Here is a 25664-nt window from a genome sequence, read left to right as displayed (position 1 = left end):
GGTACCTCAGGATGAATTTTTCTGCAACTACTAAAAGGTGAATTCTCATTGCAACAACAGTTCAAGATCTGCATACAGATTATATAAATAATTTATTGAGCTGTGCATTTGGAAATCTATGCAGCTCTTGCGGAATGCCTCTGTTAGTATTTCTTAGTTCAAGATATGAGACTAAATGACCCTGCAATTCTGCGGAAGTCTGCTTCAACATTTTGCCATGCTGATTCCGGTGCCTGAGCATTTAGCGTATATAACCTGCCACGTCGAGCACAGCACACTGCTACATTATGCCGCTGAAACGTGGGGCTTTCGACTCTATATTCCAGCTCATAGTAATTAACATTCGTCACAGAATCCTTTCTCAAACTTGACCCTATCAAAATTCCTTTCACGTCTGGTTGTCGGGACGACGATGTGATCGTCTTCACCACAGGTTCACCCACTTCCTTTGGTCCTCCAAATGCTTCAATCCTACAACGAAATGCAACATTATGTGTGTTGTGCATCACATTTACTCGGATAGTTTACTTGTAATGTTGAAGTATACTCACGAGAAATCAAGAGGAACGGGGGAGACGATGACACTAACATTGAGCTCGCCATTTGAGCCCGGCGGACCGAAAGCAACAACAGGTTCATTTACGTTCTTGCGCCGCCGATCACTGGATTTTATTGGAGGTGGATCAAGTGATCTCTCAAATTCTTTCTTCTCAGCTGCTCTATACAGCAGAGTCTGGTCTCCGACCCAACTTGCTGGATATACGAATTCTACACAGCATTAAAAGGCTTTAGCTTTCTTTGAAACCAAACAGAGCTTCGAAACAAATTCATTTAACAGTGACTTACTAACCAAATCCTTCATTTGTCTGAATACAACGGCTATACCCTTCAATTGGATAAAGCACATCCAGCTTAAGATTCCGACCACTTTCTGGTGATAACCCGAGAAGAAAACTTGTAATTCCACCAAAATTTGCGCCAACAGCCACTAGAGAAGCTGAGCCAGCACCCACTAGTAGCCTCCGGCGGAATGTTGATGCCAACGGCGCAAATTGCTCTGCCGGAGGCCTTGCTCCCTCTTGGATACTGTCTTTCCTCTCACCGGATGATTGTGTCATGTAAATCCTGTGGAGTGAGGCATTTTTGCATGCATAAAAGCAGAATTGCAATGCCATAGGTCTGTTTTCTGTCGTTGTTGACTTGCGGCACCTTAATTTGCTAGCTTAAAGATTATTCACGTTATCCCCTACATGGGTCATTTTGGTGACCACTTCTGAAACTTGGCCGAAGTGGTAAACACAACAACTACACGACTCGTGCCTCGTTAGTTTGAGTGGCAACTCTATCCAATCTTGGTGGTTCTCAATTTTGTGCCTAAATAAAAGAAATGCTTAGAGCCACACAACTTATAACTGCGAGTCTTGCCGCAGCGTCAGACAATACCCATAAATCTAATGAGGCTGAATTCGACTGGGCTAAAACCAATCTGGGCCTGTATAAATCCAGGCTTGCTGGGCTGAATTATTGTTGCTGTTTGAGCTTCTTGGAAGCATACTTACTAACGACCAAGAAATTGGACAGAAAGAAAGAAATTTTACCAAGAAAGAAAGAAAGAAAGAAAGAAATGGGAAAGAAAAGGAAAATTGTCTCCCAAGTAGGGTAGCCAGTTGGGTAATTAAATCTTAAAATTTAGGGTGCATTTGGTATGAGGTTAATAAGGGTTAATAATTAATCTTGTAATTTTTAATGCTATTTGAATACTTTAAAGTGAGCAGGTTAATTTTTAACCACATTAATAATTAACCTCTTTTTGGGGGTTAAATGTTAATCTTGGGGTGGGTAGGTTAACAGAAACTAAACATACTATTTATATATCACTTTTATATTTCTTCTCAACTTGTTTTATTTTTTGATCCCTTCATCTCCAAAAACTCTTCCTCTCCTACAACAATAAGAATGTATGATTTTTTTTTCAATTACATGAGCAAAACTATAAATTTTCTGGGTGTAAAAAATATAGATTTCTATCTTGTTTATTCCATTATGAGTTGAAAAAAATTATATGTATATTCAAATTTCCTTTGCTTGCTATGATCTAATGAAATCTGTATATATAATCTGCAAATTGATAGAATTTTTTCTTTTTGTACTAGACCAATCAAAACATATGGGCATCCCTTGATATATATATATATATATATATATATATATATATATATATATATATATATATATATATATATATATATATTTTAAATTAAATTATTTACAAAAAAAAATAATTTTGATATTTTTTATTAAAATATAAAAAATAGATATTTATATATTTTCATGTGAGCTCAATTTTTTAACCTTGTACCAAATATCATTAATTGTTACACTATTAAATATCTTTTACCCTCTTAATAATTACTCCTTTAAATTTTACAAGGTTAACACTTAACCCTCAATTTTTTAACCTTATACCAAACGCATCCTTAGAAGTGGTTGTAGAAGCTTCCTTCATTTACATATAATTAAGCCAGGTCCAATAAAAATTTCCTAAGCTTCTAGTCAATGAATAATATGTGCCTGTGTGTCGATCAACTTATATTTCTTGTTTGATTACATATAAAGATAGGTCTTATTAGAGTCTAAGTTAAATTAGAATTAAAAAGTATAATTAATTTAAGAAGTTTAGTAGAATTTAAATTATAAAGTTTAATAGTTAGAGTCCCAAAAGGACTGTATTTTTAGTGAGTAATTGATTGACCTTTGTATTGTAGAAAGAGCTCATGAAGTAGAGAGGTGTGCTAGATTTCATAAGTTTTGTTTAAGTGATTTTTAAGGTAAGAAAAATAATAATTAGTCATTGTATAATTATTTTTTCCTTTTATAGTCGATTTATTTGGTGAAGTATGCTTATACCGAACCACATTAAATTTTGTGTTATTTAATTTGTGTGGTGTGATTTTCACAACAAGTGGTATCAGAGTTGTGATTTGAGATATCAAAAATAGAAAGCATAAAATTTAAGGTGGAGCTGTTTGATGAAAAAAAAAATTTTAGTTTGTGGCAAAGCACCGCGAAGGATGTCTTTGTGCAATAAGGATTAATCAAAGCATTGAACGAAAAGCAACCGACAATTATGAAAGATGATGATTGCGAGGCACTTCAACAAAAGGCAGTGAATACTATTAGATTGACATTAGCCCCCTGATGTGAAGTATAATGTTTTAGAAGAGACTTCGTCAGTTATTTTGTGAAAAAAATTGGAGAGCTTATACATGTCAAAGTCGCTTACAAATTGCTTGTACTTGAAGAAGGAGTTGTATCAACTCATAATGGAGGAAGGTACTGATGTGAGGATCACCTTAATATTTTTAATAAATTAATTATCCAACTGGCTAGTGTTGATATGAAGGTAGATGATGAAGATAAAATCCTCTTGCTTTTAATCTCTCTCCCACAATCTTATAAAAACTTGGTGATAGCCCCAACAGTTATGAAGGAGACTTTGAAAGTGAAGGATGTCATCGCAGTTATTTTGGATGATGAGAAATTTAAGAAGACAAGTAGTAACAATGAAGGTGGAGCTTTTGTTGTTGGTTCTAGTCGTGGTAGAAGGAACCACGTGGAAACAAGTAGAGAAGAAATAGTAGATCGAAAAAGAGACCACGGGTAGACTTTGAAAATAGATAATGCTACTACTGTAATGAGAAGGGTCACATTCAATACCATTGTATGAAGAAAAAACAGATCTTATAGAGTTTAAACAATTTAAGAAGAGTCGCGGAAAAGAAAAAGAAGGAACTGCAGTAATTGTAATTGATGATAGTGTTAGCGATGAATGTTTGAGTGTGAAAGATAATAAGAAAAAGGCAAAAGATCATTACAAGATGAGTAGCTAATGGATTCTGCTTGCCCATTCCATATTTGCTCAAAGAATAGGTGGTTTGATATGATTGGAGATAAGGAAGGAGAAAAAGTGAAGCTAGCCCATGAGAATAAAATGAAAGTTGAAGGTATTGGAAGAGTGAAGATCAAGCAGCATAATGATCGATTAAAAGTGTTTGATGAAGTAAGGTATGTTCTTAAATTTGAAAGGTAAATTAGATTTTTGGGGTTATGGGTGTTCAATTCATAGTGGAGCCATAAGAGTTAGCCGATGTGCTCTTGTGATCATGAATGATAAGAAAATTGGTGTAAAAAATCTCTAAAAATTGGAAGGAAACACATTGATTGGAAGAATGCAAGTTGAGGTAAGAGGCAACATCAACAATCAAGAGTGCAAAAAAGTACTCAAAAGAAAATTAACTTTTGCAAAAGTGTTGAAAACTAATTTCATTTAACTTAGAGGTAGAGATTGTTAGAGTTCAAGTTAAATTAGAATTATGAAGTATAATTAGTTTATGAAACTTAATAGAATTTAAATTATGAAATTTAATAATTAAAATTTCAAAAAGACTATATTTTTAGTAGCCTATATATATATATATAAGTAGTTAGTTGAACTTTGTATTATAGAGAGAACTCACAAAGTAGAGAGATGTATTAAATTCCATGAATTTTATTTGAATGATTTTGAGGGTAAAAAAAATAATTAGTAGTTGTATAATTATTTTTTCCTTCGATATAGCGGATTTGTTTTGTGGAGTGGCTTACGCAAAACCATGTAAATTTTGTATTCTTTAATTTATGTGGGTATGATTTTCATAACAGGTCTTTAACATACAAATTCAAGAGTAAGAAAATAGTTCCCTAGAGAGTGAAAGAAGAAGTTTATAGATCACCTCTAAAGTTTCTTCTACTCAAACTAAATTGCTAATTTTTCTCCAAAAATCCTCTTCATTTTGCTCTTTAGCAAAGACTATGGCTGACTGCTGACATCAATACATCTATTAAAACAAAAAAAAGGAGAAGCAAAAATCTTCTTTTGAAAAAAGGGCAATTAGAGAAACTCATTACAAGGACTAGCTAGAAATTATGGATTACTGTTTCTTTTTCAGACATCCCACATGGCTTTCTCCAAAGCTGTTTGCTCGAAGTGACCCAGACCTTGACGAATTCTTGGATGACCAATTCCTCTAAACTCTATTTCCTGTTTCTGGTGCTCATGGAGATTACTTTGTCTTGATACTCCTACTCCTAAGAAATCAACAGTCATCACGTCCCCATTAAACCTCGTTAACCCACGTGGATTAGCTCTCCTCGAAGAGGCACTTAAACCAGGATTTGAATTTACACCATGAAAAAGGCTCTTATCATTGCTATTTTCCTGCTCCATATTTTTGAATAATGCACTAGTTTGGTCCAAAACCCCACTAAAAATATCCACATCGTTTGCAGCTGAGTTCTCAACCCCAACATTTGCATTGAAAAACTGGTTGAGAAATCCTCCATTGCCTCCTGCTGTCACTTGAGACTGGTCATTTGAGGTCTGCATTGGACCAAATGTTGAGGGTGTCATGCTAGTAACAAAGCTCTTGTGAGTCACTGGACAGTTCAGGTCAGCACTACTTGCAGTTGCACCCATTTGAGCTGCTTTTTGCAGCAATGCAGTGGCAGACATTGAAGCTGAGCCAGCAGATAGATGCCCAATTCCTTCAAAGATTGTTGAAGAATTTGCACTTAACTGAAGGGATGAGGAACAATTTGACATGCTTCTTGCACCACCAAAAAGGCTTGTAGTGCTGCTTGAAAATATGGTTCCTGAGGGTTTTGGTGGCATTGGCATGAGTTCATGGGGTAGGGGCAATTGGATTTTGGCGTCTATATTGTTAAAGTTGGATATTATGGTAGACTGGTCTTGATTGTTGTTAATAGGCATAGATATGAGGTTGGGGACTTGGCCATGCAAGTTTCGTTCCATATTGGGCGCTAATCCTTGGTTTGCTTTGTTATTTTCTTCTGTTAGGGCATCACAGAAAGCTCTGTGAGTGATGAAGCTATCCCTTCTGCATGATAAACCAATTATAACCTAATCAATAAGTTAAGCCACACACACACATAATCCACCGTCCAATCCAATTTTATGGGACCACAAGGACTTTAAAATATTTGATTAGTCATGTTGAAATGATGAAAAACTATTACAGTAAACAAATAATTAATCTGAACAAGAATTTAAATAAAAGAATGATTAAGATTTTAGGTTAAATAATGATTTCTTAATTGCCCATTAGTCAAACGAAGACTCTAAAAAAATAGCAATCTTTTAATTTATATATCCAATCAATGTGCTATATATAATAAAGATATCTAATCTAAACCAATGTTCTAATCCTTGTTCATGAACAACTGGTTAAATTCTTATTAATTAATTAAGACCCTAACTAATTCTGATGTGCGGCAGTTTAAATAAGTAAATGATCAGTAAGTGATCTCATATCTCTTATTAATTAATTAATTTCAAGGCATTTCCCATTAATTTTTATTGATTACTGTACTAATTTTGATACTAGATCATAAGGGCATTATTAAACAAAAAAAAAAACTGGAGTAATATAAACTACCTGGAGAAGATGGTGCCACAATCACATTTATACTCCTTGGTACCACAGGTCTTTGTATGAGCTTTCCAATCTGATTGCACTGCATATTTCTTAGAGCATTTATCACATTTCCATTTCTTTTCTCCGTGTTTTCTACAAAAATGCTTCTTGATTCCTGTAAGATCACCTAATGCACGAGCTGGATTGTGATGAACACATGAAAGTTCTGGGCAAACATAAACCCTTTTCCTGATTTCTGTGCTTGTTCTTTGCCTAAGCTTCCACGGTAGGTTATGGCCTCGTCGATGCAACTGGAGATTTTGATCTCTTTGGAAACCTTTATTGCAGATTTCACAGATAAATCTGTTTGTAGCCAAGAGGGCATTTGGTGATAAAGCAATAACTTCTGCACTAGGGTCTGCATAATTTTACATATAAATTAATTAGTACAATCTTTTTCTTTTCTTTAATTTGCATATAATTAATGATATTATCTGTTCATTAATTTCACTAATTAAGTTCTTAAGTAAGCACATGAATATTACAAATAAAGACAATAACATTAATGAAGAGAAATTCAAGAGAGAGAGAGAGAGGGGAAGCTGCAGATAGCCCATGAAGGAATATATGTTTCCCTTGCCAGAAACAGTCAAAAACAAAATAAAGAAAAGGGTGTACTCAAGGAAAAAGCCAACAGTTCAATAAAATTATTGAGATCCAGTCCAATAATTGAACCTCCTTCAACACTTACCTAACAATTATTCACTTTTTTCTAGCCCTACAAGCTTGCAAAAAATAAAAAAAATAATGATATATATATATATATGCGAAAACTCAAAGATCAAGATTTTTATGGCTTTCTTGAATTGAACTGAATGTGTACCCCATGGTTTTCGTTTTTGTTATGATATATCCAAACGATAAAAGAGTCCAACTATTTATAAAAAAAAAAAAAAAAAAAGCTTAATTAATTAAGATGAGAAAAACAAAGTCTAAGAAAAAGATTGTGATTAACAAATAGAGATCATTCAATAATTATGCTTGAAAGAAATGGGTTCTTTTAGTTATGCTTCTACTCATTGATTTCAAAATAACCACTTGATTATGAATTCAAGAACCAACTAAGAAAATAATTGGCTGAAAAAAGATCAGACAAATTAATTAGATTTGTTTTGGAAGGTAACATTTAAAGAAAATTGCAAATAAAAAAATCCAAAAAAATTAAAACAAAGAAAATTAAAATGGAAAAGCAAGAGAATCAAAGTTTCAAGAAACTGATATATATATATATATATATATATATATGCGTATACCTGGATTTCCTGGTAAGTTTCTCTTCTTCTTAACTGTTGAAGGTTGATGTTGTTGAGTAGTGGAGCCATCAGTAGTATTAGTTGCAGTAGTGCTTGAAGCTATGGTGTTAAAGTGATTAATAATCAGCTCTTGTTGTTGAACTTCTACTTCACCAACAGCAGTAGTATTCCCAGAAGAGAAGCTCCCACCTTCACCTGTGATATTTGACATTGAAAGAAGAAGGAAGAAGGAAAAGTAAAAGATATATATAAAAAAGAAGAAGTATAGACCCTTTTGTCTTTCTTTCTCTCCAATTCTTTTCCCACCAAACTCTCTTGTTTCTTTCTTAATTTTGCTTCTTGATGCTCTCTGAAGAAAAAGAGATTGTTTGCTGATGATAAGAAAACAAAAACAAGGAAGTTTTGGGGATTTGTTGCTGCTAGAGGAGGACAAAAACCAGGAAATTCCCCTTCATTTATGGTGGTGAAGAGAGAGCTCTTGCTGTCACAACAAGAGAAACATAATAAGAACAGGTCTTGTTTGGATGTGCATAATGTTTTATTATTAATATATTTTTATACAAACACTACTGTTTCACATGCCCTTGCTGTTATTGGATATTAATGAATTGCCCTTTCAAAAGATTTATTTATTTATTTTATAAACAATTTAAGTTTTGTGGCCTGGATGAGGTTTGCGAGTGGATCGAAGGTACTGATATTTTGAAATTTTATATCGGATGTAAAACATATGTGTTAGTTATATAAGAATAAGGATTGTTAAAATTGTTATAATTTTAATAGTGGTCCATTCCTATTAATTCATGTGTGCATAATGATGAAAAAAAAATGAAAAGGAAAAAAAAAATCCACTTTTCCCTCCTAACTCAAGAATAAAAATTGTAATAAATAAATTTTAATGAGTGTCTTAAATATGTTTATAAAGTATCAGTTTAATTAAGAAATTTAATTGCTCTCATTTTTTTAAAATTTTATTCATTATAATAAAATCTTACCATGTTTGAAGGTATATGTAATAATTAAATATGTTCTATTACGTATAATTAGAATAAAAATTTATTATATGAGTAAAATTATATAATAATAAAATTAACTAAATTATATATATATATATATATATATATATATATATATATATATCTCCTATTACGAAATTAAAATTTTAATTTATGAATTTTATTTTTTAAAAAAATATTTTATTTTTAATTATAAAAAAAATTATCAATCGCAATTCAATGCAACTAAGTTAAATTAATTAAAGTTCGTTAATTATGAGATTTAAATTTTAACACATATAAATTTTAGTATTATATTTAAATTTTTATTAATATGAAATATTTAAATTAAGCAATTTAATTTTATATTATTACAATTTATATAAATATAATAATGAATCTTGATTATATATTAAATATTCCATCATTTATTTATTTATTTGAAATTTCCTCATTTATCTCTTAATTAGCTGAGAAGGGTGGATACCGTTATATTATGGAGTGAATTATATATATGATACTTTAATTTAGAGGTATATAATAGTAAAACACTTAAATTTTAATTTGTAATATAAATTTTTTTTATTTTTAATTTTAGTAATATAAAACTCTCTGATGACTTTCAATAGTTAATTTTTAAATTATTTATATTGACATAATATTTATTAAATTTAAAAATTATATTTTCATAAATTGATAGCTTTAGATAAATAGATTCTAGATTATTAAAGTCTCAATTTATACAATTTAAATTGTTAAAATTATTGATAAATAAAAAATAAATTTCTTTTTTCTAATAAGTGTTAAATTAACAAAAAAAAATATAAATTTTAATATAATAAGTGTCATATTAGTAAAAATAATTTAAAGAATAGCCACTAAATATCACAAGAGATTTTATATTACTTAAATTAAATATTAAAAAATTTTATATTATAAATTAAAATTTAAGTACATTATTATTATTATATACCTTTAAATTAAAGAAGCTGTCTATATAATTTACACTTATATTTTATATTGCTAATATTTACATAAAGGTAATTTAATTCTAAAATTACGATTTATTGAATATATTTAGTGCATTAATAAATAGTATATTTTACACTCATATTAAAATAATTTAATTATATCTTAAAAGTAGGATGAAATCTATTATTTTATGAATTTATCAAATCAAAAAGTAAAAGAAAAAAAAAGTAAAAAAAAAAAGGGCAGAATGAAATCCAGCCGAGAGAGCATATAATTACGAAAAGACCCTCAACTGTCACGGGTGAGCATCGACTGATCGGAATCCTTCTCGAAAGGAACCCAACAATAATACAAAAATTCTCCTTGTTCACGTGCACAACTATGGACTGCCTTGGCCAAAGGCCAGGAACGATATTTCATGCAAAATCAAGGGCTACATTGGTCATTTTAATTTATGGAATGCCGCTGTCAAGTGAGCGTGTGATGGGCAATTAATAAAAAATTATTAGTAGTAAATGTAGAGAGAAAATAAATCCGTAAAATAATGATTTATAAAAATAGATTAATATTTATCAAATTTCAATTTTTTAACATTTTGAATTATCGAATTGAGTCAATATAGTGGCCAACATATCATATTTGTTATTTTTATAAGAATTACAATCTCAAATAATATTTTATTGATTAATAATATATAAAATATATATTATAATTTTTAATTAATTCGTCGATTATTGAATTTTTTTTTATTTTGATTTTTATATTTTAATTTAATTTAATTATTATTTTAGAGGTTTTAAAAATTTCAATACAGTACAATGCTCACCCTTAAAGGTGCACAGGGAGGCAGGCAGGCAGGGAATTGAAGAAGGGCCCGGTAAGGTTGCATTTTTAATGTATTGAATGGGGTTTTCAGATACGGAAGTTGGCAGAAAATTGTGTGATGGGCAAAGGCGAAAATCACAGATGGGTCTCACAGACACAGAATTTGTATGTAAGAAATGTAATATGTGCATGGCGGTGGGACATTTGCATGGTAAATATACATTTGCTAATTGAAACTGCCACCAACTCTTCCCTTTCTGCTTGGTTTTTCCATTTCATTATCATGAAGCCTCTTGGAATCCATGCCACCCATAAGATGGATTTGAAATTCAATTTCTTAAAAAAAAAAATTATCAATATAATACTAAAAAAATAAATAATTTATGCACATTATTAAATACTTACTAATAATTTTTATTAATAATATGTATTTAATTATAAAATAATATCAAAATATTTTTAATTAATGGGCAGTTGTGAAAGAGAATAAACTTGTAAATATATAGATTAATTAGGGATAAAGCCATGAACTCTATTTTAATTTGAGTCGTAAGTGGTTTTCTAGGAATATTTTAGTTAGGGTTTACAGACAAAAATAAGAGACAGAATCAAATGGCTAACTGGACCCATATGAATTATCAATGCTTGGTGCTTGCTGCCGTTTTAAATTCTTTCATCAATTTTGAATTTTTTATATTATTAATTATTTTTAAAAATTTTATTACTCCAATCAAAAAATAGTTCTGTAACTTCAAAACATGGTTTCAACTACTGATAAATTTCTTGCAACCACTTTTTCATCGGAGTTTATCCTACTTTAATATTAAGTCATTTGTAGATGTATTTTCTTATAAATTTTATATTTTATATGTTTACGTATAGACATAAAGAAGGCGTGTTACCCACATTGATTTGCAATAAAGTGTTTATTTTATATATAAGAATCTCCTCCTTTTAAATTAACTTTTGAGTGGGTTAAGTTCAATTTAATTTTTTCTCAATTTCTTGTTGCTGTTTTTCATGATTTTTTGTAAATTTAAATTTATTTATTTATTTATTTTTATAATTAATTTTAATTAAAATTTAAATTCAAAATTTCATATAGACGTGTGTGTGGATTGCGACAGCCGACAGGCGATGAATCCAGACGTTTCAAAATCAATATGGTGTCATCTTTAATATTGCAAGTTGTTCTTGTGATGGGTTTATCTTTAAATTTAATTATTTAAGTCTACTAATGATATATCCAATAAAATGTTAAAGAACTAAGTAATACGGATTTTACTCATTAATTTCAGCAATGTACATCAACAACTAATTAATAGAGCATATATTTACTCCATATAACGCCAGCTGAAAACCCACCTTTCAATTCAATACACACACACATATATAAAATAGATGACTGTGAGTGTGATGTGCTCTCTTTACCTAGCTAAGCTTGTTAAGTCTTAAACTTTAAAGGAGATGTTGACAAATTTATTCATGGAAAATTTTTATCTAACTTCAATTAATTATAGATCTAAAATATAAATTATGTGAGATTTATTTATTTAATAAATAAATTTTATTATATATTTTATGTCTTAAAATTATAATAAAGTAAAAAATATTATAATATTTTTTTTTAAATTTAAAAAATTATATGTATTAATTAAATAATTATTCACTTAATCCACATAAGCATTGCTATTATTGTGGTTTTAAAATGGCTAAATTTGGTGTTTTCAAGGCTTCTGGGGGTATGTGCAGCCATAGTGATTGTAGTAGCTCTGTGTTAATTAATTTGAAAAGTGATATATATGGTTGGGTAATAGCAAGATGCATGTGCCCACCGCCGACCAACCAAATGGTCCATGAAAATGAAAACTAACATCCAACTTATTCAATAACTAGGGAAGGGAAACAGCAAGGAGACAGAAGTTGGAACATTAATCAATATACATGGGCTATAATGTAAAATTATTATCATTCAAGATAATTTTAATCACATATGCTAAATAACATTATTTTTTAAAAAAATATAAGAGAGCGTTCATTAAATTTAAATAATTTAATTATATAAATAGAGTATTTAAGTTAATCGAGAAATCACATTCTAATATGATTTGATTAAAAATTAATTAAATATATAATATATATAATATTAATGAGTAATTTTAAAGTAAGATATTAAAAATAAAATCTAGCTAGCATGTGAGGCCATTATTATTATTATTATATTTTTTTAGGCAATCTGGCGTATGAATTGTACAAACACATTATGAAATGATGAAGATGGGCACACTCATCAAAAGGCATTTTTAAGATTAAAATCATCTTCGAGATTACTCAAGTAGTAAAAAGGTTTAATCATGTTTTACCCTGACCCACCCAAAAGAAAGAAAGAAAAAGAAAAGGAAAAAAAAAAGTACAATTTATCATTAATATTTAAAAAAAAAAAAGTTAGGGCTAGAGGCACTTAATGATTGATGAGGAGAATAAGAAAAGCTATACATATAGAGAGAGAGAGAGAGAGGCATTGTATCAAGACACACAGTTACATCATACATGCATATACACTGATCTTTCAACGATGAGTTTCTAATTTTTCTCCTATAATCATGGCTCATATTGAAACTATATGAACCTAAACCTAGACAACAGCTTTTAATATTACTTTTTTTGCTCCATATAATATTTATATTAATATTTAAAAATTAAATAATAATTTATGAAATATTATTTTTTTTTAATTTTTAGAGATTAAAAGAGTTTTTAACTATTTTTATATTTAATAATTAATTTAATAATTATTTTTATATAATATTTTTATTTTAAATTATTATATAAACAGTTAACTATTAACGTCTAATATCTATTAGGTAATATTTATTAATATTTATTGTAGTAACTAACAATTATTAGAATAATTAATATTACTGAATAAATTCTATGTATACTTATCCACTAATTAATTAATTCAATAAAAAAAGCAAAAAATATACAGAGTTTAGCAAACTATTTAATTTATAGAGTTTATCATTATTTATTGGTTTGTCTCTTTAATTTAAAATTTATATATTAGTTAGAATAGAGGGGCTCTGCCTTCTTTTTAAAAACCTCTTGTTCTCTTCAATTTTTTCTTATCTTTTCCTTTTTTTTTCTGTTTGATTTCTTCTTTAGTCAGTTAATGGTGAGTATTTTCACAGGCAGTCGCTCCTTTTTTATTCTCTTTTTTTTCTCTTAATAACTCTAAAATTTATATTCGCTTAGAATAAATTTTGGACATATCTCTTTATATCTATCATTATTGATAGATTTTTAAATAAATAAATTATCCTATTTATTTTTGTCAATAAATTTTAAGTTTTCATGGTGTTCTCTCTGCTTTAATTGAGTTTTTATTTATTTTTATTGCTGATTTTTTTTTAAAAGAATACTGATGTATATCTCTACTTTAATAGAAGATCTAAATTTGAAAGTTATTTAATAAAACTCATAAAAAAACCATAAAATTGAGCAGCAGAGCCCATCTATTGGTCAATCTAAGTACTCCCGGTATTGAATCTTCTAAATTTTTTTATATGGGTGATTAGTTTTATTTATATAAAAATAAAATATGTTGCTTAGTATTTCTCTTTATACTCTAATTCTAATTAACATTTTTTATATTTTTATAAAAAAAAATTAAATATTAATTAGTTCCTAAAATTTAAATAAATTAAATGAAAATATCCTTAATTTTTTTTAAAATTTTTACTACCATCCAATGAATAAAATTGCAGTTCAATGAAAGAGAAAATTTTATGATACCAATTTTATCTTCTAAAGGTCTCTCTCTCTCTCCCTCTCTTAGCTAGATTTCTCTTCCCTTTTATCTCCCACTCCCCTTCTCCTGTCCTTTTATTTTTTTTTTAAAATAATTTCACTATTTATGACAAAACATCCTACGATACTATTTCATTAAATAACTAAAGATCCCCTGAAGAGAGAGTAGCTTAATTATCATAAGTTCATCAATTCCATTGCATGATGAAAAGGAATAATTTTTGAGATTTCTACGAATAGTCTTTGGGCAGTAATTAGCCTGTTGATATTAACCCAGAAGCAAACTATGAGGGTTGTATTATTAGTGTCTCGTTTGGCTTGGTTTAAGAATTAAAAATATATCATTCACCTGGCAGAGTCAAATTTGAATCCCATTTACTCAACCGCGTAAATAAACTTCCTGGGAGGTAGAAAGAAACTTTGGATTTTACCCTGATGGCTTTTGGCCTCCATATATGATTGTCTCTAATCAATAGTGGAAAGTTCCTTTTTTAAGCCAAAACTTAGATTCTGTTGTCCCTCAAAAGGATGCTGGCCTGGGAGTTGGGGTGGTGTCCAAATGGAAAAAGTTTCAGCATATCATGTTTTAAAAACAAAAGCTAATTGCTTTAAAACTTGAATCAAGATCACAATTAATTATCAGCTATAATGAATTTAACCAAACTATTACCAAAGTTTGTAGGTCCAATTAATTATTTATTTCAAAGCATCAATAATGCTTTTCTTTTTTCATGATTGTTCTCAAACCCACTAGGTTTGCTATTAATTTTACTACATGCTAACGTTTGATTGATCTTGAACAAAAAAACGTAATGAAGTATATTTAACATGGCAAATAAAATTAAGGAAAAATTAGTATTTATTTACTGTATTTTGAGAAAATAATTATTTAATCTTTATATTTTTAATAATTATTTGATCTCTATATTTTGAAAATTTTAGTCCTTGTATTTTGCTTCTTTAAACTATTTAGTCTCTCCGTTAATTTTTCCATTAGCTAATACTTGTCAAACTATTATTTAGTCTCTCAATTTTTATAAAAATAATTAGTTAATCCTTATATTTTTTAAAAATACATTAGTTAATTCATATAATTTGATTTCGTTAACTATTTATTCTCATAATTATTTTGTATATCTAAACTATCCTAATTATCTCCCACTTATTTCTCTCTTATACTCTCTTATTTTTCTCTCTTCATGTTTCTTCTCTTCTATACTCACACCCCCTCATTCTCTCTTTATTTTCATTCGCTGATAAAAATGGTATAAGCTATATATGCAAAAAAAATAATCAGTTTTCTTAAATTTTTAAATAATAAAAGAAAAATTATTTTGTAGTAGAGAAAACACAAAAATAATGTACAAAAAATTGAAAATAAAAAAATATAAATTCAGATTTAATCTTCACATAGTAAAATTTTTATTTTTGTTCAAGAATATATTTTTTAAAATACCTTATTTTTCAAAATACATGAACAAACTAATTAGTATCACTAATAGAGATACTAAATAGTAGTGTTTTTCAAAATATAAGGATCAATTAATTAGTTTCCTTAAAATAGAAAGATTAAATAGTAATTTAAATAGTATGTATAACAGAAAATTTGACAAAGAGATTAAATAGTATATTTTTTAAAATACAGAGACTAAATAGTTAGTTTCATTAAAATACAGAAACTAAATAATAATTTTCCCTAAAGTTAATTAAAAAAAATTGACCAATACTGTTGGAAATTTCACATTGAAAAAATATAAAATAAAAGGATAATATATAAATGGTTGAGTTGTAATATTAAATTAACGAGTTATTTTAATGTATAAAGTAATTCTATTATTTATATAAATTTATATTAAAATAAATTAATATATAATTAATTTGCTTAATACTCTCTAAATTTATCAAACACATATATCAAGATTGGTATTACATTAATGACTGATTTGTAAGATTATTATGTTATGATTAGAGAGATTGGAGTTGCTTCATGGAGGCAAATACAGTTGTATCACTTGAGTAAAAAAGAAAGTTCAGTGAAATTTCCTGGAAATGTAGAAATTTGTCATCATGGGGAAAGTTGGATTTGCTTTGGTATGTGTTGGAAATTTCACGTGGGAAATGTATGAAATGAAAAGGTAAAATATATGAAAGAATTTAATTTTTTTTATTAAAAAAATAAAAATTAAGTATATTTTGTAAGAATTTAATTGAATTTTTTTTCATGTATTTCAAAGAACCTTTGAAATAATTTGAAATAAATTAAAAAAGATAGAATTTTTTTAAGTTAAAAAAAGTAAATTTTTTTTCATTTTAAATATAAGAATATTATTGGATTGCAACATTAAATTAATTAGTCATTTTAATGTATAATCAGCTCAATCATATATATATATATATATATATATATTAAAAATAAATTAATATGTAATATATCTAACAATTTTTCTGAATTTAATAATATAAAAAAAGAAATCTTAATATATATCTCCCTAAAAAACCTCAAATTTTAGGTTATGACAATTTTCCTAACAAGAATAAATATTTATGGTTACATATCCAAATTTGTAGGGCCAAGTTTCCCCTTTTTTAAAAGAGAGTAGGGAACACATGGTAGCACTAAGTCCAGATAAAATGGTTTCTTTATGGTCATTAATTTTTCCTCCTCAAAAGGGATTCCTATTTTTATATAGAAGAATATATAATAAAAATTATTTATTTATTTATTTATTCATATATTTTTATAAAAGAAAAATAGAAAAGTTTTATTTCCTACCAGTAATTGATGATGGAATCAAAAGAAGAAATTATCAAAATAATCATAGGAAACAAAGAAAAATTAAAGAAAGGGACTTTGGTCAGCCTCTGTGACCCACTTGCTGTATATTAATGACTTTTTTGCACAATCTAGCATCCCAAACCCAAGCACATAATCATAAGATGGTTGATTTCTTTCGCTTTGAAACCTCCAATTTTTCAAAGATACTTTACTCAAATATTAAATGATATACTAAATTATTTCATTCTTCTACATTGCAATCCTTAACAAATATGACTTAATTTTATCTTTTAATTTAAAAAAACTATTATATTCTATTTAACTATTTCAAAGATAAAACTGAAATTAATGAAATGCTGTTGTGTGATGAGAGCAGAACTTTTAACTATGTATATGAGCACTATAATAATTCATTGATATAGCAATGGATTTTATCAACGGATTTGAATTTATTGGTAATGGATTATAATGCGTTGATAAATTGTGAGACAAAATTACAAACTGATTTTGAAATTCATTAGTAAATTGAATTTCAAAACTCATTAGTTAACTATCATCATAATCATGTGCTTAGCATGTTATCAATTGAAGTAGCTCAGTTGATATATAGTATCAGGTGGCCCTGCAGTTCCTAATGCAAGTTGCAGAGGCTGTGTTAGTGGATAAGCCTACAGATACAACAACTTCATGGTTTAATTTTGCCAATGGCAACAGTGAGAACTACTGGCAATCTGGAGTTCATGTCGTCAGGACATACAATCTTCAGCTATTTGAAAATCTAATGGAGATTTTCATATAATATAATATACTGGGTCATTTCACCTTCTTCCAATCCTAAAAAGGAACCACGGCATTGCAAAAAGTTCTGTTTTCCATTATCACCAAGAAATGGAAGAACACTAAAACAAAATGCAACTGACTTGATGAGAAAACAATACACATTCTAGTAAAATGTTATGTGCATTGTATGGTGGTGCAATGTGACCATCGATGACAGAGTGTTGTAATGGTTGTGCCTGTAAGTAAACTGCATTACGTCGAAGCAAAGTGCTCCTACTTCCATGCTTGCTTGACGAAGCATACCGAAGAGAACCGCGTCTACAGTTAGAGGTAACATAGCAAGTGTCTCCACAGATAGCAGCTACTTCAGGCAATTCTCCTGACTTTTTCAAGTCAAAATATAACAAATAGCGCCTCATGAGCTAGCTGTCCTCACACTTACAGATGTAGCAACTATGGATATCCTGTTATCTAGTCAGCACTTTTCTTCAGTTCTGTCAGGAGTTTTTTAAACAAAATCTTTTTTGTTAAAAGCCCCGTTGGCATCCCCATCCTTTGCATTCACAATGCCAGAGCCAGCATTACCATTACTTGATCTTACTTTGACTTTGCTGTGAACCCAGTGGGAAGAACTGGAATATGAAATTTCTTGTGTGGGAACATGCAAGCTTTTTTGCCTCTTCACACCTAAGAATCCACATTCAAGAGCTTCCAATGCTCTGGTGGTCAAAGGTCGGTTTCTTCTGCTTTGTCTTCTGGGGTTCAAACTAGGCTGCTCTACTGCAGGACTAGCATCAACAGAGGTACTCAATGCCTCGGGATCAGTCTTATCTGAACTGGACAGAGAGAGTGTACTATCAGCCTTTGCCTTGTGGCTGCTTTCTACATCCATTAATGCTGCTTCATTATTTTCACAGTCCAATGAAAGTTGAGGCAGGTTAAGGTCAATCAAAGATGGGGTTTGACGTTTCACATTTTGCCTATGAGATGTTTCCATACCAAAACAAGTTGCACCCGGCAGGCCTCCAGTGCTATCTTCTAGACTGCCTTCAGCTAAGGAAATGTTTAACGATAACTTCCGAGGAGGATTAACTTGAAAGGTGTTGCTGCCCCCCGGCGGGTTCAAAGGAAAATAAGACCCTTCTTGTTTTGACCCCAGGCTAACAGAGAAATTGTCAATGACATGGCTTAACTCTGTACTAGAACAGGAAATTAATCTCCGTCGTTTGACTGCAGGAACTAAATTATTTGAAAGCCCAGATTTTGACCTTCGACTGAATTTGTGCTTAATGGTCCTGGTTGACTGATTTTCATTTGACTCATTGTTAGTAACCCCTTCAACCAATTTATTCCTGATATCTCGGTTGAGTGCCTTCTTTTCTGAGCCACTGCTATTAATTATATCCTCAGTGTGGTTGGATTTTCTGACATTCTTTTCCTCATGTGACAGCATTTTGGTTGCATCTAGCACATGCCTGTCCATTGAATCATCAGAAGAATCCCCTTCTTTTTTCCTTGAGGATTTGGTCATTTCAGAAGTAACTATAATGTCAATTGGTGAATATCTTAATTCTCTCACCTTCTGTGATTTTCCTGCATGTATCAAACTGGTATCCACAATGGTGAACTTTGTAAGGTTTGAGCCATGACCATCAAATGTTTTATCATAGCATTTAGCATTATTGATATTCTTTTCACCATCCAATGACATGTCAACAGCATCTAACTCATTGTCGTTCAGTGAGTTCTCTGAAAACATCATTTCAATGCTACTTGAGAGAGTTGTAAGTAAGGATTTAACTTTCAAATCTTCCGGTGCATATCTCATTTCTCTCATCTTGGATGATTTTCCTCCATCAAGCAAACCAGAATCAACAACAGTGAAACTCACAAGATTCAGATTGTAATTAGAAACTCGTGGTTTAAGGTACTGAAAGGATTGCTGAATGGATGCATCATTGTGACCTGACGGAACTCCTACAACCCACCTGTCCTCTTCATTGCAACTGCTGCCTCTAGCTTCTTCAGAATCAAGCTCAATAAGTTTTGGTTCGGATGCCACTTTGCTCAAAACATCACTGACAGAATCAAAGTAGTGGTTACCTTTCACAAGTTTCCTTTTTGAAAACTTCTTAACACCAGGAATGAGAAAGACCAGATGATGGTTGGGACCCACATAACTCTGATTGTTTGGTTGCTCAGAGTGCCACCCTCTTGCTAGCAAACGGGGCCAAACAGCTTCCCAGAATATATCATTAGAACGAGCTTTGCTCAAACGGAAGCCCCCAGTCAACAGCTTGATTATGTCACTGGAAGTCAAAGAGGAGCAAGCTTTGCCGATTGGGCAAACAGTGAACAAAGGATTGCTTCTTGCAGGTTCCATGGCAAGACTTGTCAGGTCTTCCTTCCCCTTACCAATTCCAATAGCATCTACAAGAGCTTGAATGCCAACAACGGCCCTTAAATTGGAGACATAATCTTCTAGAGAAAATTTTCCCTCCGAAAATGCTGTAGAGACCTGATGACAGATCACAAGTAAAATGATGTGAGACAATAAGTGCCAAACACTGGCGACTACATTTAGCAGCATGCTCACAAATCTTATATTTTGTAACTAGAAAGAACTCTATCCATTAGAAAGGTTTTAATATTTGCATATCCTCCAATCTAACATTGATAATGGGGGTTGTGTTACATAAATATTCTTAGAAGTTGAAGGATGTGGCACATAGCAGTAGCAGTTACACGAGAATTCTTAAGCAAGAATTATGCATTGCTTTAGTTTTTATGAACTTCTGGTCTAAAAGAAGGAGAATCTATATCTCAAGAACTAAATTATAAATTGCTAAGAGAGGGAGCCAGAAAGAACTATGCCATAAATTTATATCTCACATAGCATTGAAATTTGGAGCACCTCTAAAAAATTGTTTTGAGAATGCACTGGGACATGGGGATGCAAACGAGAGAGCAGCTCCTGTTGTCTCCACCCTGTAAAAATTTTCTGTCCATAGATGCATTTCTTTCGTTTTGTCTTCTGGCAATCTGACCATCTGTTATATCCATCAGACCTATAAAATTCCCCATAGTAAAAGGATAATATTTCCCCTATCTTTTTGTTTTCCAGGAATCTCTCTATCTGAACAAAATTTTTCCCAAATATATATAAACCAAGAATAAAACTATCAACATCAGCATCACTCCATGGATGATTTAATACAACAGGAACAGGATCGTAACGTTTGCTTTTATGCAGCTGAGATAAGTTAGCTTCCCCTGCCTCCTGGGGCCCAAGAATTGCTGGTTTTGGTTCCTTTCCATCAACAAAGCCAAGATCCAATGGTTCCGCATTTTGATTTGAGCCTTTCTTCTTCAGAATATTATTCTTTCTATTTGTTCTAGATTTGTTTGACCAGGTTGCAAGGACTGAATCATCAGGGCTACTCATTCTGCACCCTTCATCCTCTATATTATTTATTGTATTATGGACCCAAGTAACAAGGATCGGTAAACCAATTAGAAAAGAATGAGAATCATCAATTGTGACTTCTGAATCAAAAGGGTCCAGTAAAAGCTGAAAATGCTCATATTCCGATATCATAGGAGGAATTTCTGCCTGATACTCATCACCAACTCGGGGATTCACCTGTGGATCTCCAGATATGCCACTTATCTCAGGAGAGCTTGGAAGAACTAACTGCTGAAAAGATGATTCTTCAATAGAATTGCAATCATTATTCGGGGGAATTGGCTCCATCTGAAATGCCTTTATACAATAAGAATCATAAGAGCAATAACTCAAAAAGAAAGGTAGGAAAGGAAAGGATATCATATAATTGATCAATGATGCACGCAGGTGCATGTTCACTGGACATTTTGTGACTTGAGCACACAAATCCAAAATTTATGACAAATAAGCAAGCAAACTGACTACATAAATGGGATGTTCCATGCATTCTATCTCCCAATCTTTTTAAGATGAGCTAATATGTCATATAAAATCAGTCATCCATCAGCCTCAAGCATTAGACCAACAAGCATTAGTGGTTTTCTGAGCTGGGGAACTTTGTTTAAGCAAAAAGGACCCCTCAGCACCCCAGTCTATAGAGATGCACTGCAAAGTTTTGATTTTACGAAATTTCATTGCCCTCACTCAAAGAAGAAAGTTTGTCACATTTTCAAAGCATTTGTTGAGGGCTAGCAGTTGGTGTTTAGCAGGATGGCATATATAAATTGACAATTTTCTGTAAGGGAAAATTTAATTCATTCAAAGGAGTTTTTTATCAGTTTAACCTACTGCAAAGAAAATGGTGATGGAACTAAGCCACCGACTAATGAAATAAAAGGATTTGAACTGTAATTACTTTTATATTGCATTGTTTAAGTACTGGCATTCAAGCATCAAGGAATTGGAATGAAACGCTAACATTGTCAAAACTCATATTAAATTTCACAGAGGAGAGTATCATACATAAGGATGGAAAATTTCCATGTTCTGGAAATGAATATTTTTTTTTTGTTAAATGGCTTGAAATAAAAGAGAGATGAAATGCAAGAGTTGCTGAGTGCATGTACAACAATGCCAAGACAAAGAAATAAACAGATTAAGAAAGAATGCACAATCTGTAGATTAATAAAGGAAAAAGGTCATATCACATGGGCAACAAATTTCTTTCAAGCAGAACAAACCAGCTAGAAAATTTTTATTTCCAAATTTTATGTTTTAGCTACTAGACAACTAGAAGGGAAGTCCTTGACAAATAAAGCATAAATAAATAGGTAAATATCAAAGGAATAAGGATTCTTAATCAACCAGAAAGTTCAAAATTATGAATGAAAACCTAGAAGGAAACTACTATTTTCCAAGGCCAATTAGAGGATTTATCAATTATTAACCACCCATATTCTAATAAAGCAACAGTAGTGTCATCACCAGTGTAACCAATAAACGAGATCGTCAAAAACAAGCATAATGATCATCTTTTTCATAGAGAAATCAGAATCTATCCTCTCACAACGCTAGCATTCTATTTACACTAGTATCCAAAACAGACATTGACATACTTGATCAGCCAACAAAAGCCATATACCAAATATAGTAAACATTTGACAAATCCCCGAGGTTTGAAGACACGAACCCAGATCAAGTTAACAAGCTGCAGATCCATTTTCATCGAAGATTCAACATCAAGACCCAATAAACATGTGCAAAGCAAAAAGAATCGGCAAAACCACTAGAAATGAAACCAAACAAGCAATATTAAGGCTATAAAGAACAGAGTGCAGCACGCAAGCAACCAAACTAATAATGTTAAAGCCAAGCATTGATAAGTTGAAGTCGATACGAAGGATGAATGTGATCCCACAAACAATTAACTTGTTTCAATACAAAGCAAGCATAAAACAACAAGAACAGAAGATAGAGATAACCCACATTAAAAATAGAACGTGTATCCAAGAAAGCAACACTAATATAGATTGACTATTCACTAACCTCCATGGAAGAACCAGGAATATCAAACCCAAAGTGAAATCCAAAACCTGGGCACACGGGTTTTCATCACATCTATTATTAAGCTATGAAGTTATTAAAAACAGAAACACAAAAACCATACAAATAAAAAAAAAGAAAAAAAAAAAGAACGAGCACCAAAGATTCAAAGCAAAGATAAAGGCGGAAAGAGAAGGTACCTTGTTTAAGGCAGCTTAAGTTTGCTGGGTGTTTCAAGGGACAATTCAGGGGGCTATAGACAGAAAATGAGAAGCGAAATCCTCTCACAGTATGGAGAGATAAAGGGCTCGAGAGGGAAGGGAAAATGTCAAGTGTTGTGTCCTTGGCAAATTTATGCAGAAAGGGAAAGAAAGGTATGAAATATTTCGACACTCGCAAAATCTTTTACAAAACTTGAGTTGAATGGTATGATAATGGACTTGTGAGTTTTAATATAAATTAATAATCCTTTATAAATAAATTAGCATAATAAACGAGCATAATATTCATACTATTTATAGGTAATTTACATTTTTTTTTCATTAAATTTTTAATTATATTTTAAATAAAATAAATTATTATCAAATTAATTTTTAATTAAAATTTTTTTCTTATTTAATTTAATTTAAATAAATTTTTATTGATTATAATAATAAAATTTTAATTAGTTTATAATGTAATTAATTAAAATATCTATTTAATTCTTTATATATATATATATATATATATATATATATGTTTCTATTATTATTTCATTTAAAATATAATAAAATTACTTTATTCAATAAATAATTTAAATTTCATGAAATTTGTATATTTTATTTTATAATTTTTATAAATTGATATTTTTTTATAAATTATAAAAAAATATATTAGATTAATGAAAAAATAATATTATTTAAAAAATATAAAAATGTAATTTTTTGTTATAGATATAATAAAAAGAATATATTGAATTATTTAATTTTAATAATAATGAAAATATATAATATTATTATTAATTAAAAATAACATTTTATTATATTACTTTTTAAAAATACTACACCTTTATATCTTTAAATTTTTATAAAGTGTAAATTTTTTTATTAATTTGATATATTTTTTATATTACGTAAATTTATAATATAAGATAAATACATTTTATAAAAAATAAAATTTTAAAATATCATTATTTTCTATTAATATAATAAACATTAAAAATATAATTTTTTTTTAAATAAATTTTATAATTTTAATATTATAACTTTATTTTTTAAAATTATCCTTACTTATAGTTAAATTTTCAATATAATCATATTTGTAATATATTTTTAAAATTTTACTTCTATATAAAAGTATAGTTAAAAGATAATTTATATATAAATATTTAAATATTTAATTAAAATTTAAAAATAATTTTATTAAAAATTAATGATAATAAAATATGAATAATTAAAATATTAGTTATAATTGCACTCAATATATAATTATAATGAAATAAAATATTAAAAAGTTTAAGAAATGTTATAAAAAAATTATTAATTAATTAAATAAATATCTAAATAAATTTATAAAAATTTTATAAAGAAAAAAATTATTAATTAAATAAATATCTAAATAATTTTTTTATTCTTTTTTTAATTATCAATATTATTTATAATTTTATCTTAATATTTACAATTTAAATTATTATTTTCTTTAAAATATGATTTTTAAAAATTAAAACCTCTTGTGATTAAATGTAATATTTAATAAAAATTATTTATTTTATAAATTAATTTATGTAAAAATATTATTTACCACATGTCATTATTAATAATAATAAATAAATAAGTGATAATTATTAATTTAAAGAAAATTGACTATTAATTTATGATCTCATAATCAACCTTAAATTATTTCATATCTTTAATAAATATTTTTATTATATTGTTATATTTTTTATTATTTTATTATGAAATTTTTATTAAAAAATTTGAGAGGCAAAAAATGTAGTTTACATAAAAGTTATAAAAATAAAATATAGAGATTTAACTTATTTATAATTAATGTATTATGTTAATAATTTAATATTTTTTTAATTTCACATTTCTAAAATTAATTAATACTTATTATTATCATTATTATGGCTAACTTATAGCCAAGGTTAAATAAATAGAAAATATTTTACTATTATAAAAATTAAATTTAACTTTTTTTATTATCATTTTTTAATTAAATAATATTTAATTGTAAAATTAAATTTTTGTTTAA

At 29.1% G+C, this 25664-nt stretch overlaps 3 protein-coding genes across 7 annotated transcripts; all 3 read right to left on the bottom strand.

Annotated features, from left to right (window-relative positions):
- Window positions 1-16: 16 nt before the first annotated feature.
- LOC110659753 (psbP domain-containing protein 7, chloroplastic) lies at window positions 17-1378 on the bottom strand. The gene is made up of 3 exons (XM_021817791.2): window positions 851-1378; window positions 552-768; window positions 17-471 (listed from the first exon to the last, which is right to left on the bottom strand). Exons 1-3 carry the CDS (start codon window positions 1173-1175, stop codon window positions 159-161), a joined length of 855 nt encoding a protein of 284 aa, XP_021673483.1. The 5' UTR covers window positions 1176-1378; the 3' UTR covers window positions 17-158.
- Window positions 1379-4741: 3363 nt separating this feature from the next.
- LOC110659750 (zinc finger protein GAI-ASSOCIATED FACTOR 1) lies at window positions 4742-8314 on the bottom strand. The gene is made up of 3 exons (XM_021817787.2): window positions 7787-8314; window positions 6495-6891; window positions 4742-5936 (listed from the first exon to the last, which is right to left on the bottom strand). Exons 1-3 carry the CDS (start codon window positions 7995-7997, stop codon window positions 4985-4987), a joined length of 1560 nt encoding a protein of 519 aa, XP_021673479.2. The 5' UTR covers window positions 7998-8314; the 3' UTR covers window positions 4742-4984.
- A 9525-nt stretch (window positions 8315-17839) lies between these two features.
- LOC110659749 (uncharacterized) lies at window positions 17840-23848 on the bottom strand. 5 transcript variants are annotated; one of them, XM_021817784.2, is made up of 4 exons: window positions 23633-23848; window positions 23436-23507; window positions 20859-21707; window positions 17840-20462 (listed from the first exon to the last, which is right to left on the bottom strand). In XM_021817784.2, the coding sequence occupies exons 2-4, from the start codon at window positions 23439-23441 to the stop codon at window positions 18453-18455; spliced, it is 2865 nt and encodes a 954-aa protein (XP_021673476.2). In that variant the 5' UTR covers window positions 23442-23507; window positions 23633-23848; the 3' UTR covers window positions 17840-18452. The 5 variants fall into 5 exon arrangements, with proteins under 5 accessions (XP_021673476.2, XP_021673478.2, XP_021673475.2 ...); XM_021817786.2 differs by having other exon boundaries at window positions 20859-21698; XM_021817783.2 differs by having other exon boundaries at window positions 23436-23482.
- Window positions 23849-25664: the final 1816 nt, after the last annotated feature.

Source organism: Hevea brasiliensis, chromosome 5, assembly GCF_030052815.1.
Source record: "Hevea brasiliensis isolate MT/VB/25A 57/8 chromosome 5, ASM3005281v1, whole genome shotgun sequence".
In the NCBI taxonomy this organism is placed as follows: Eukaryota; Viridiplantae; Streptophyta; class Magnoliopsida; order Malpighiales; family Euphorbiaceae; genus Hevea; species Hevea brasiliensis.
Note: the sequence above shows the minus strand (reverse complement) of the source record. Positions and strands in the feature narration are given on the sequence as shown.

What these genes read in the sequence shown, in the direction of transcription:
- LOC110659750 (XM_021817787.2), bottom strand. Translation starts at nt 7,997, where the DNA reads ATGTCAAATATCACAGGTGAAGGTGGGAGCTTCTCTTCTGGGAATACT. An exon ending in AAACTTACCAGGAAATCCAG is followed by an intron (nt 6,892 to 7,786) that starts GTATACGCATAT and finishes AAAATTATGCAG; the next exon opens with ACCCTAGTGCAGAAGTTATT. An exon ending in TGTGGCACCATCTTCTCCAG is followed by an intron (nt 5,937 to 6,494) that starts GTAGTTTATATT and finishes TTTATCATGCAG; the next exon opens with AAGGGATAGCTTCATCACTC.
- LOC110659749 (XM_021817784.2), bottom strand. An exon ending in CTCAAAACAATTTTTTAGAG is followed by an intron (nt 20,463 to 20,858) that starts GTGCTCCAAATT and finishes ATCTGTCATCAG; the next exon opens with GTCTCTACAGCATTTTCGGA.
- LOC110659753 (XM_021817791.2), bottom strand. Translation starts at nt 1,175, where the DNA reads ATGGCATTGCAATTCTGCTTTTATGCATGCAAAAATGCCTCACTCCAC. An exon ending in TCAGACAAATGAAGGATTTG is followed by an intron (nt 769 to 850) that starts GTTAGTAAGTCA and finishes AATGCTGTGTAG; the next exon opens with AATTCGTATATCCAGCAAGT. An exon ending in CCCGTTCCTCTTGATTTCTC is followed by an intron (nt 472 to 551) that starts GTGAGTATACTT and finishes ATTTCGTTGTAG; the next exon opens with GATTGAAGCATTTGGAGGAC.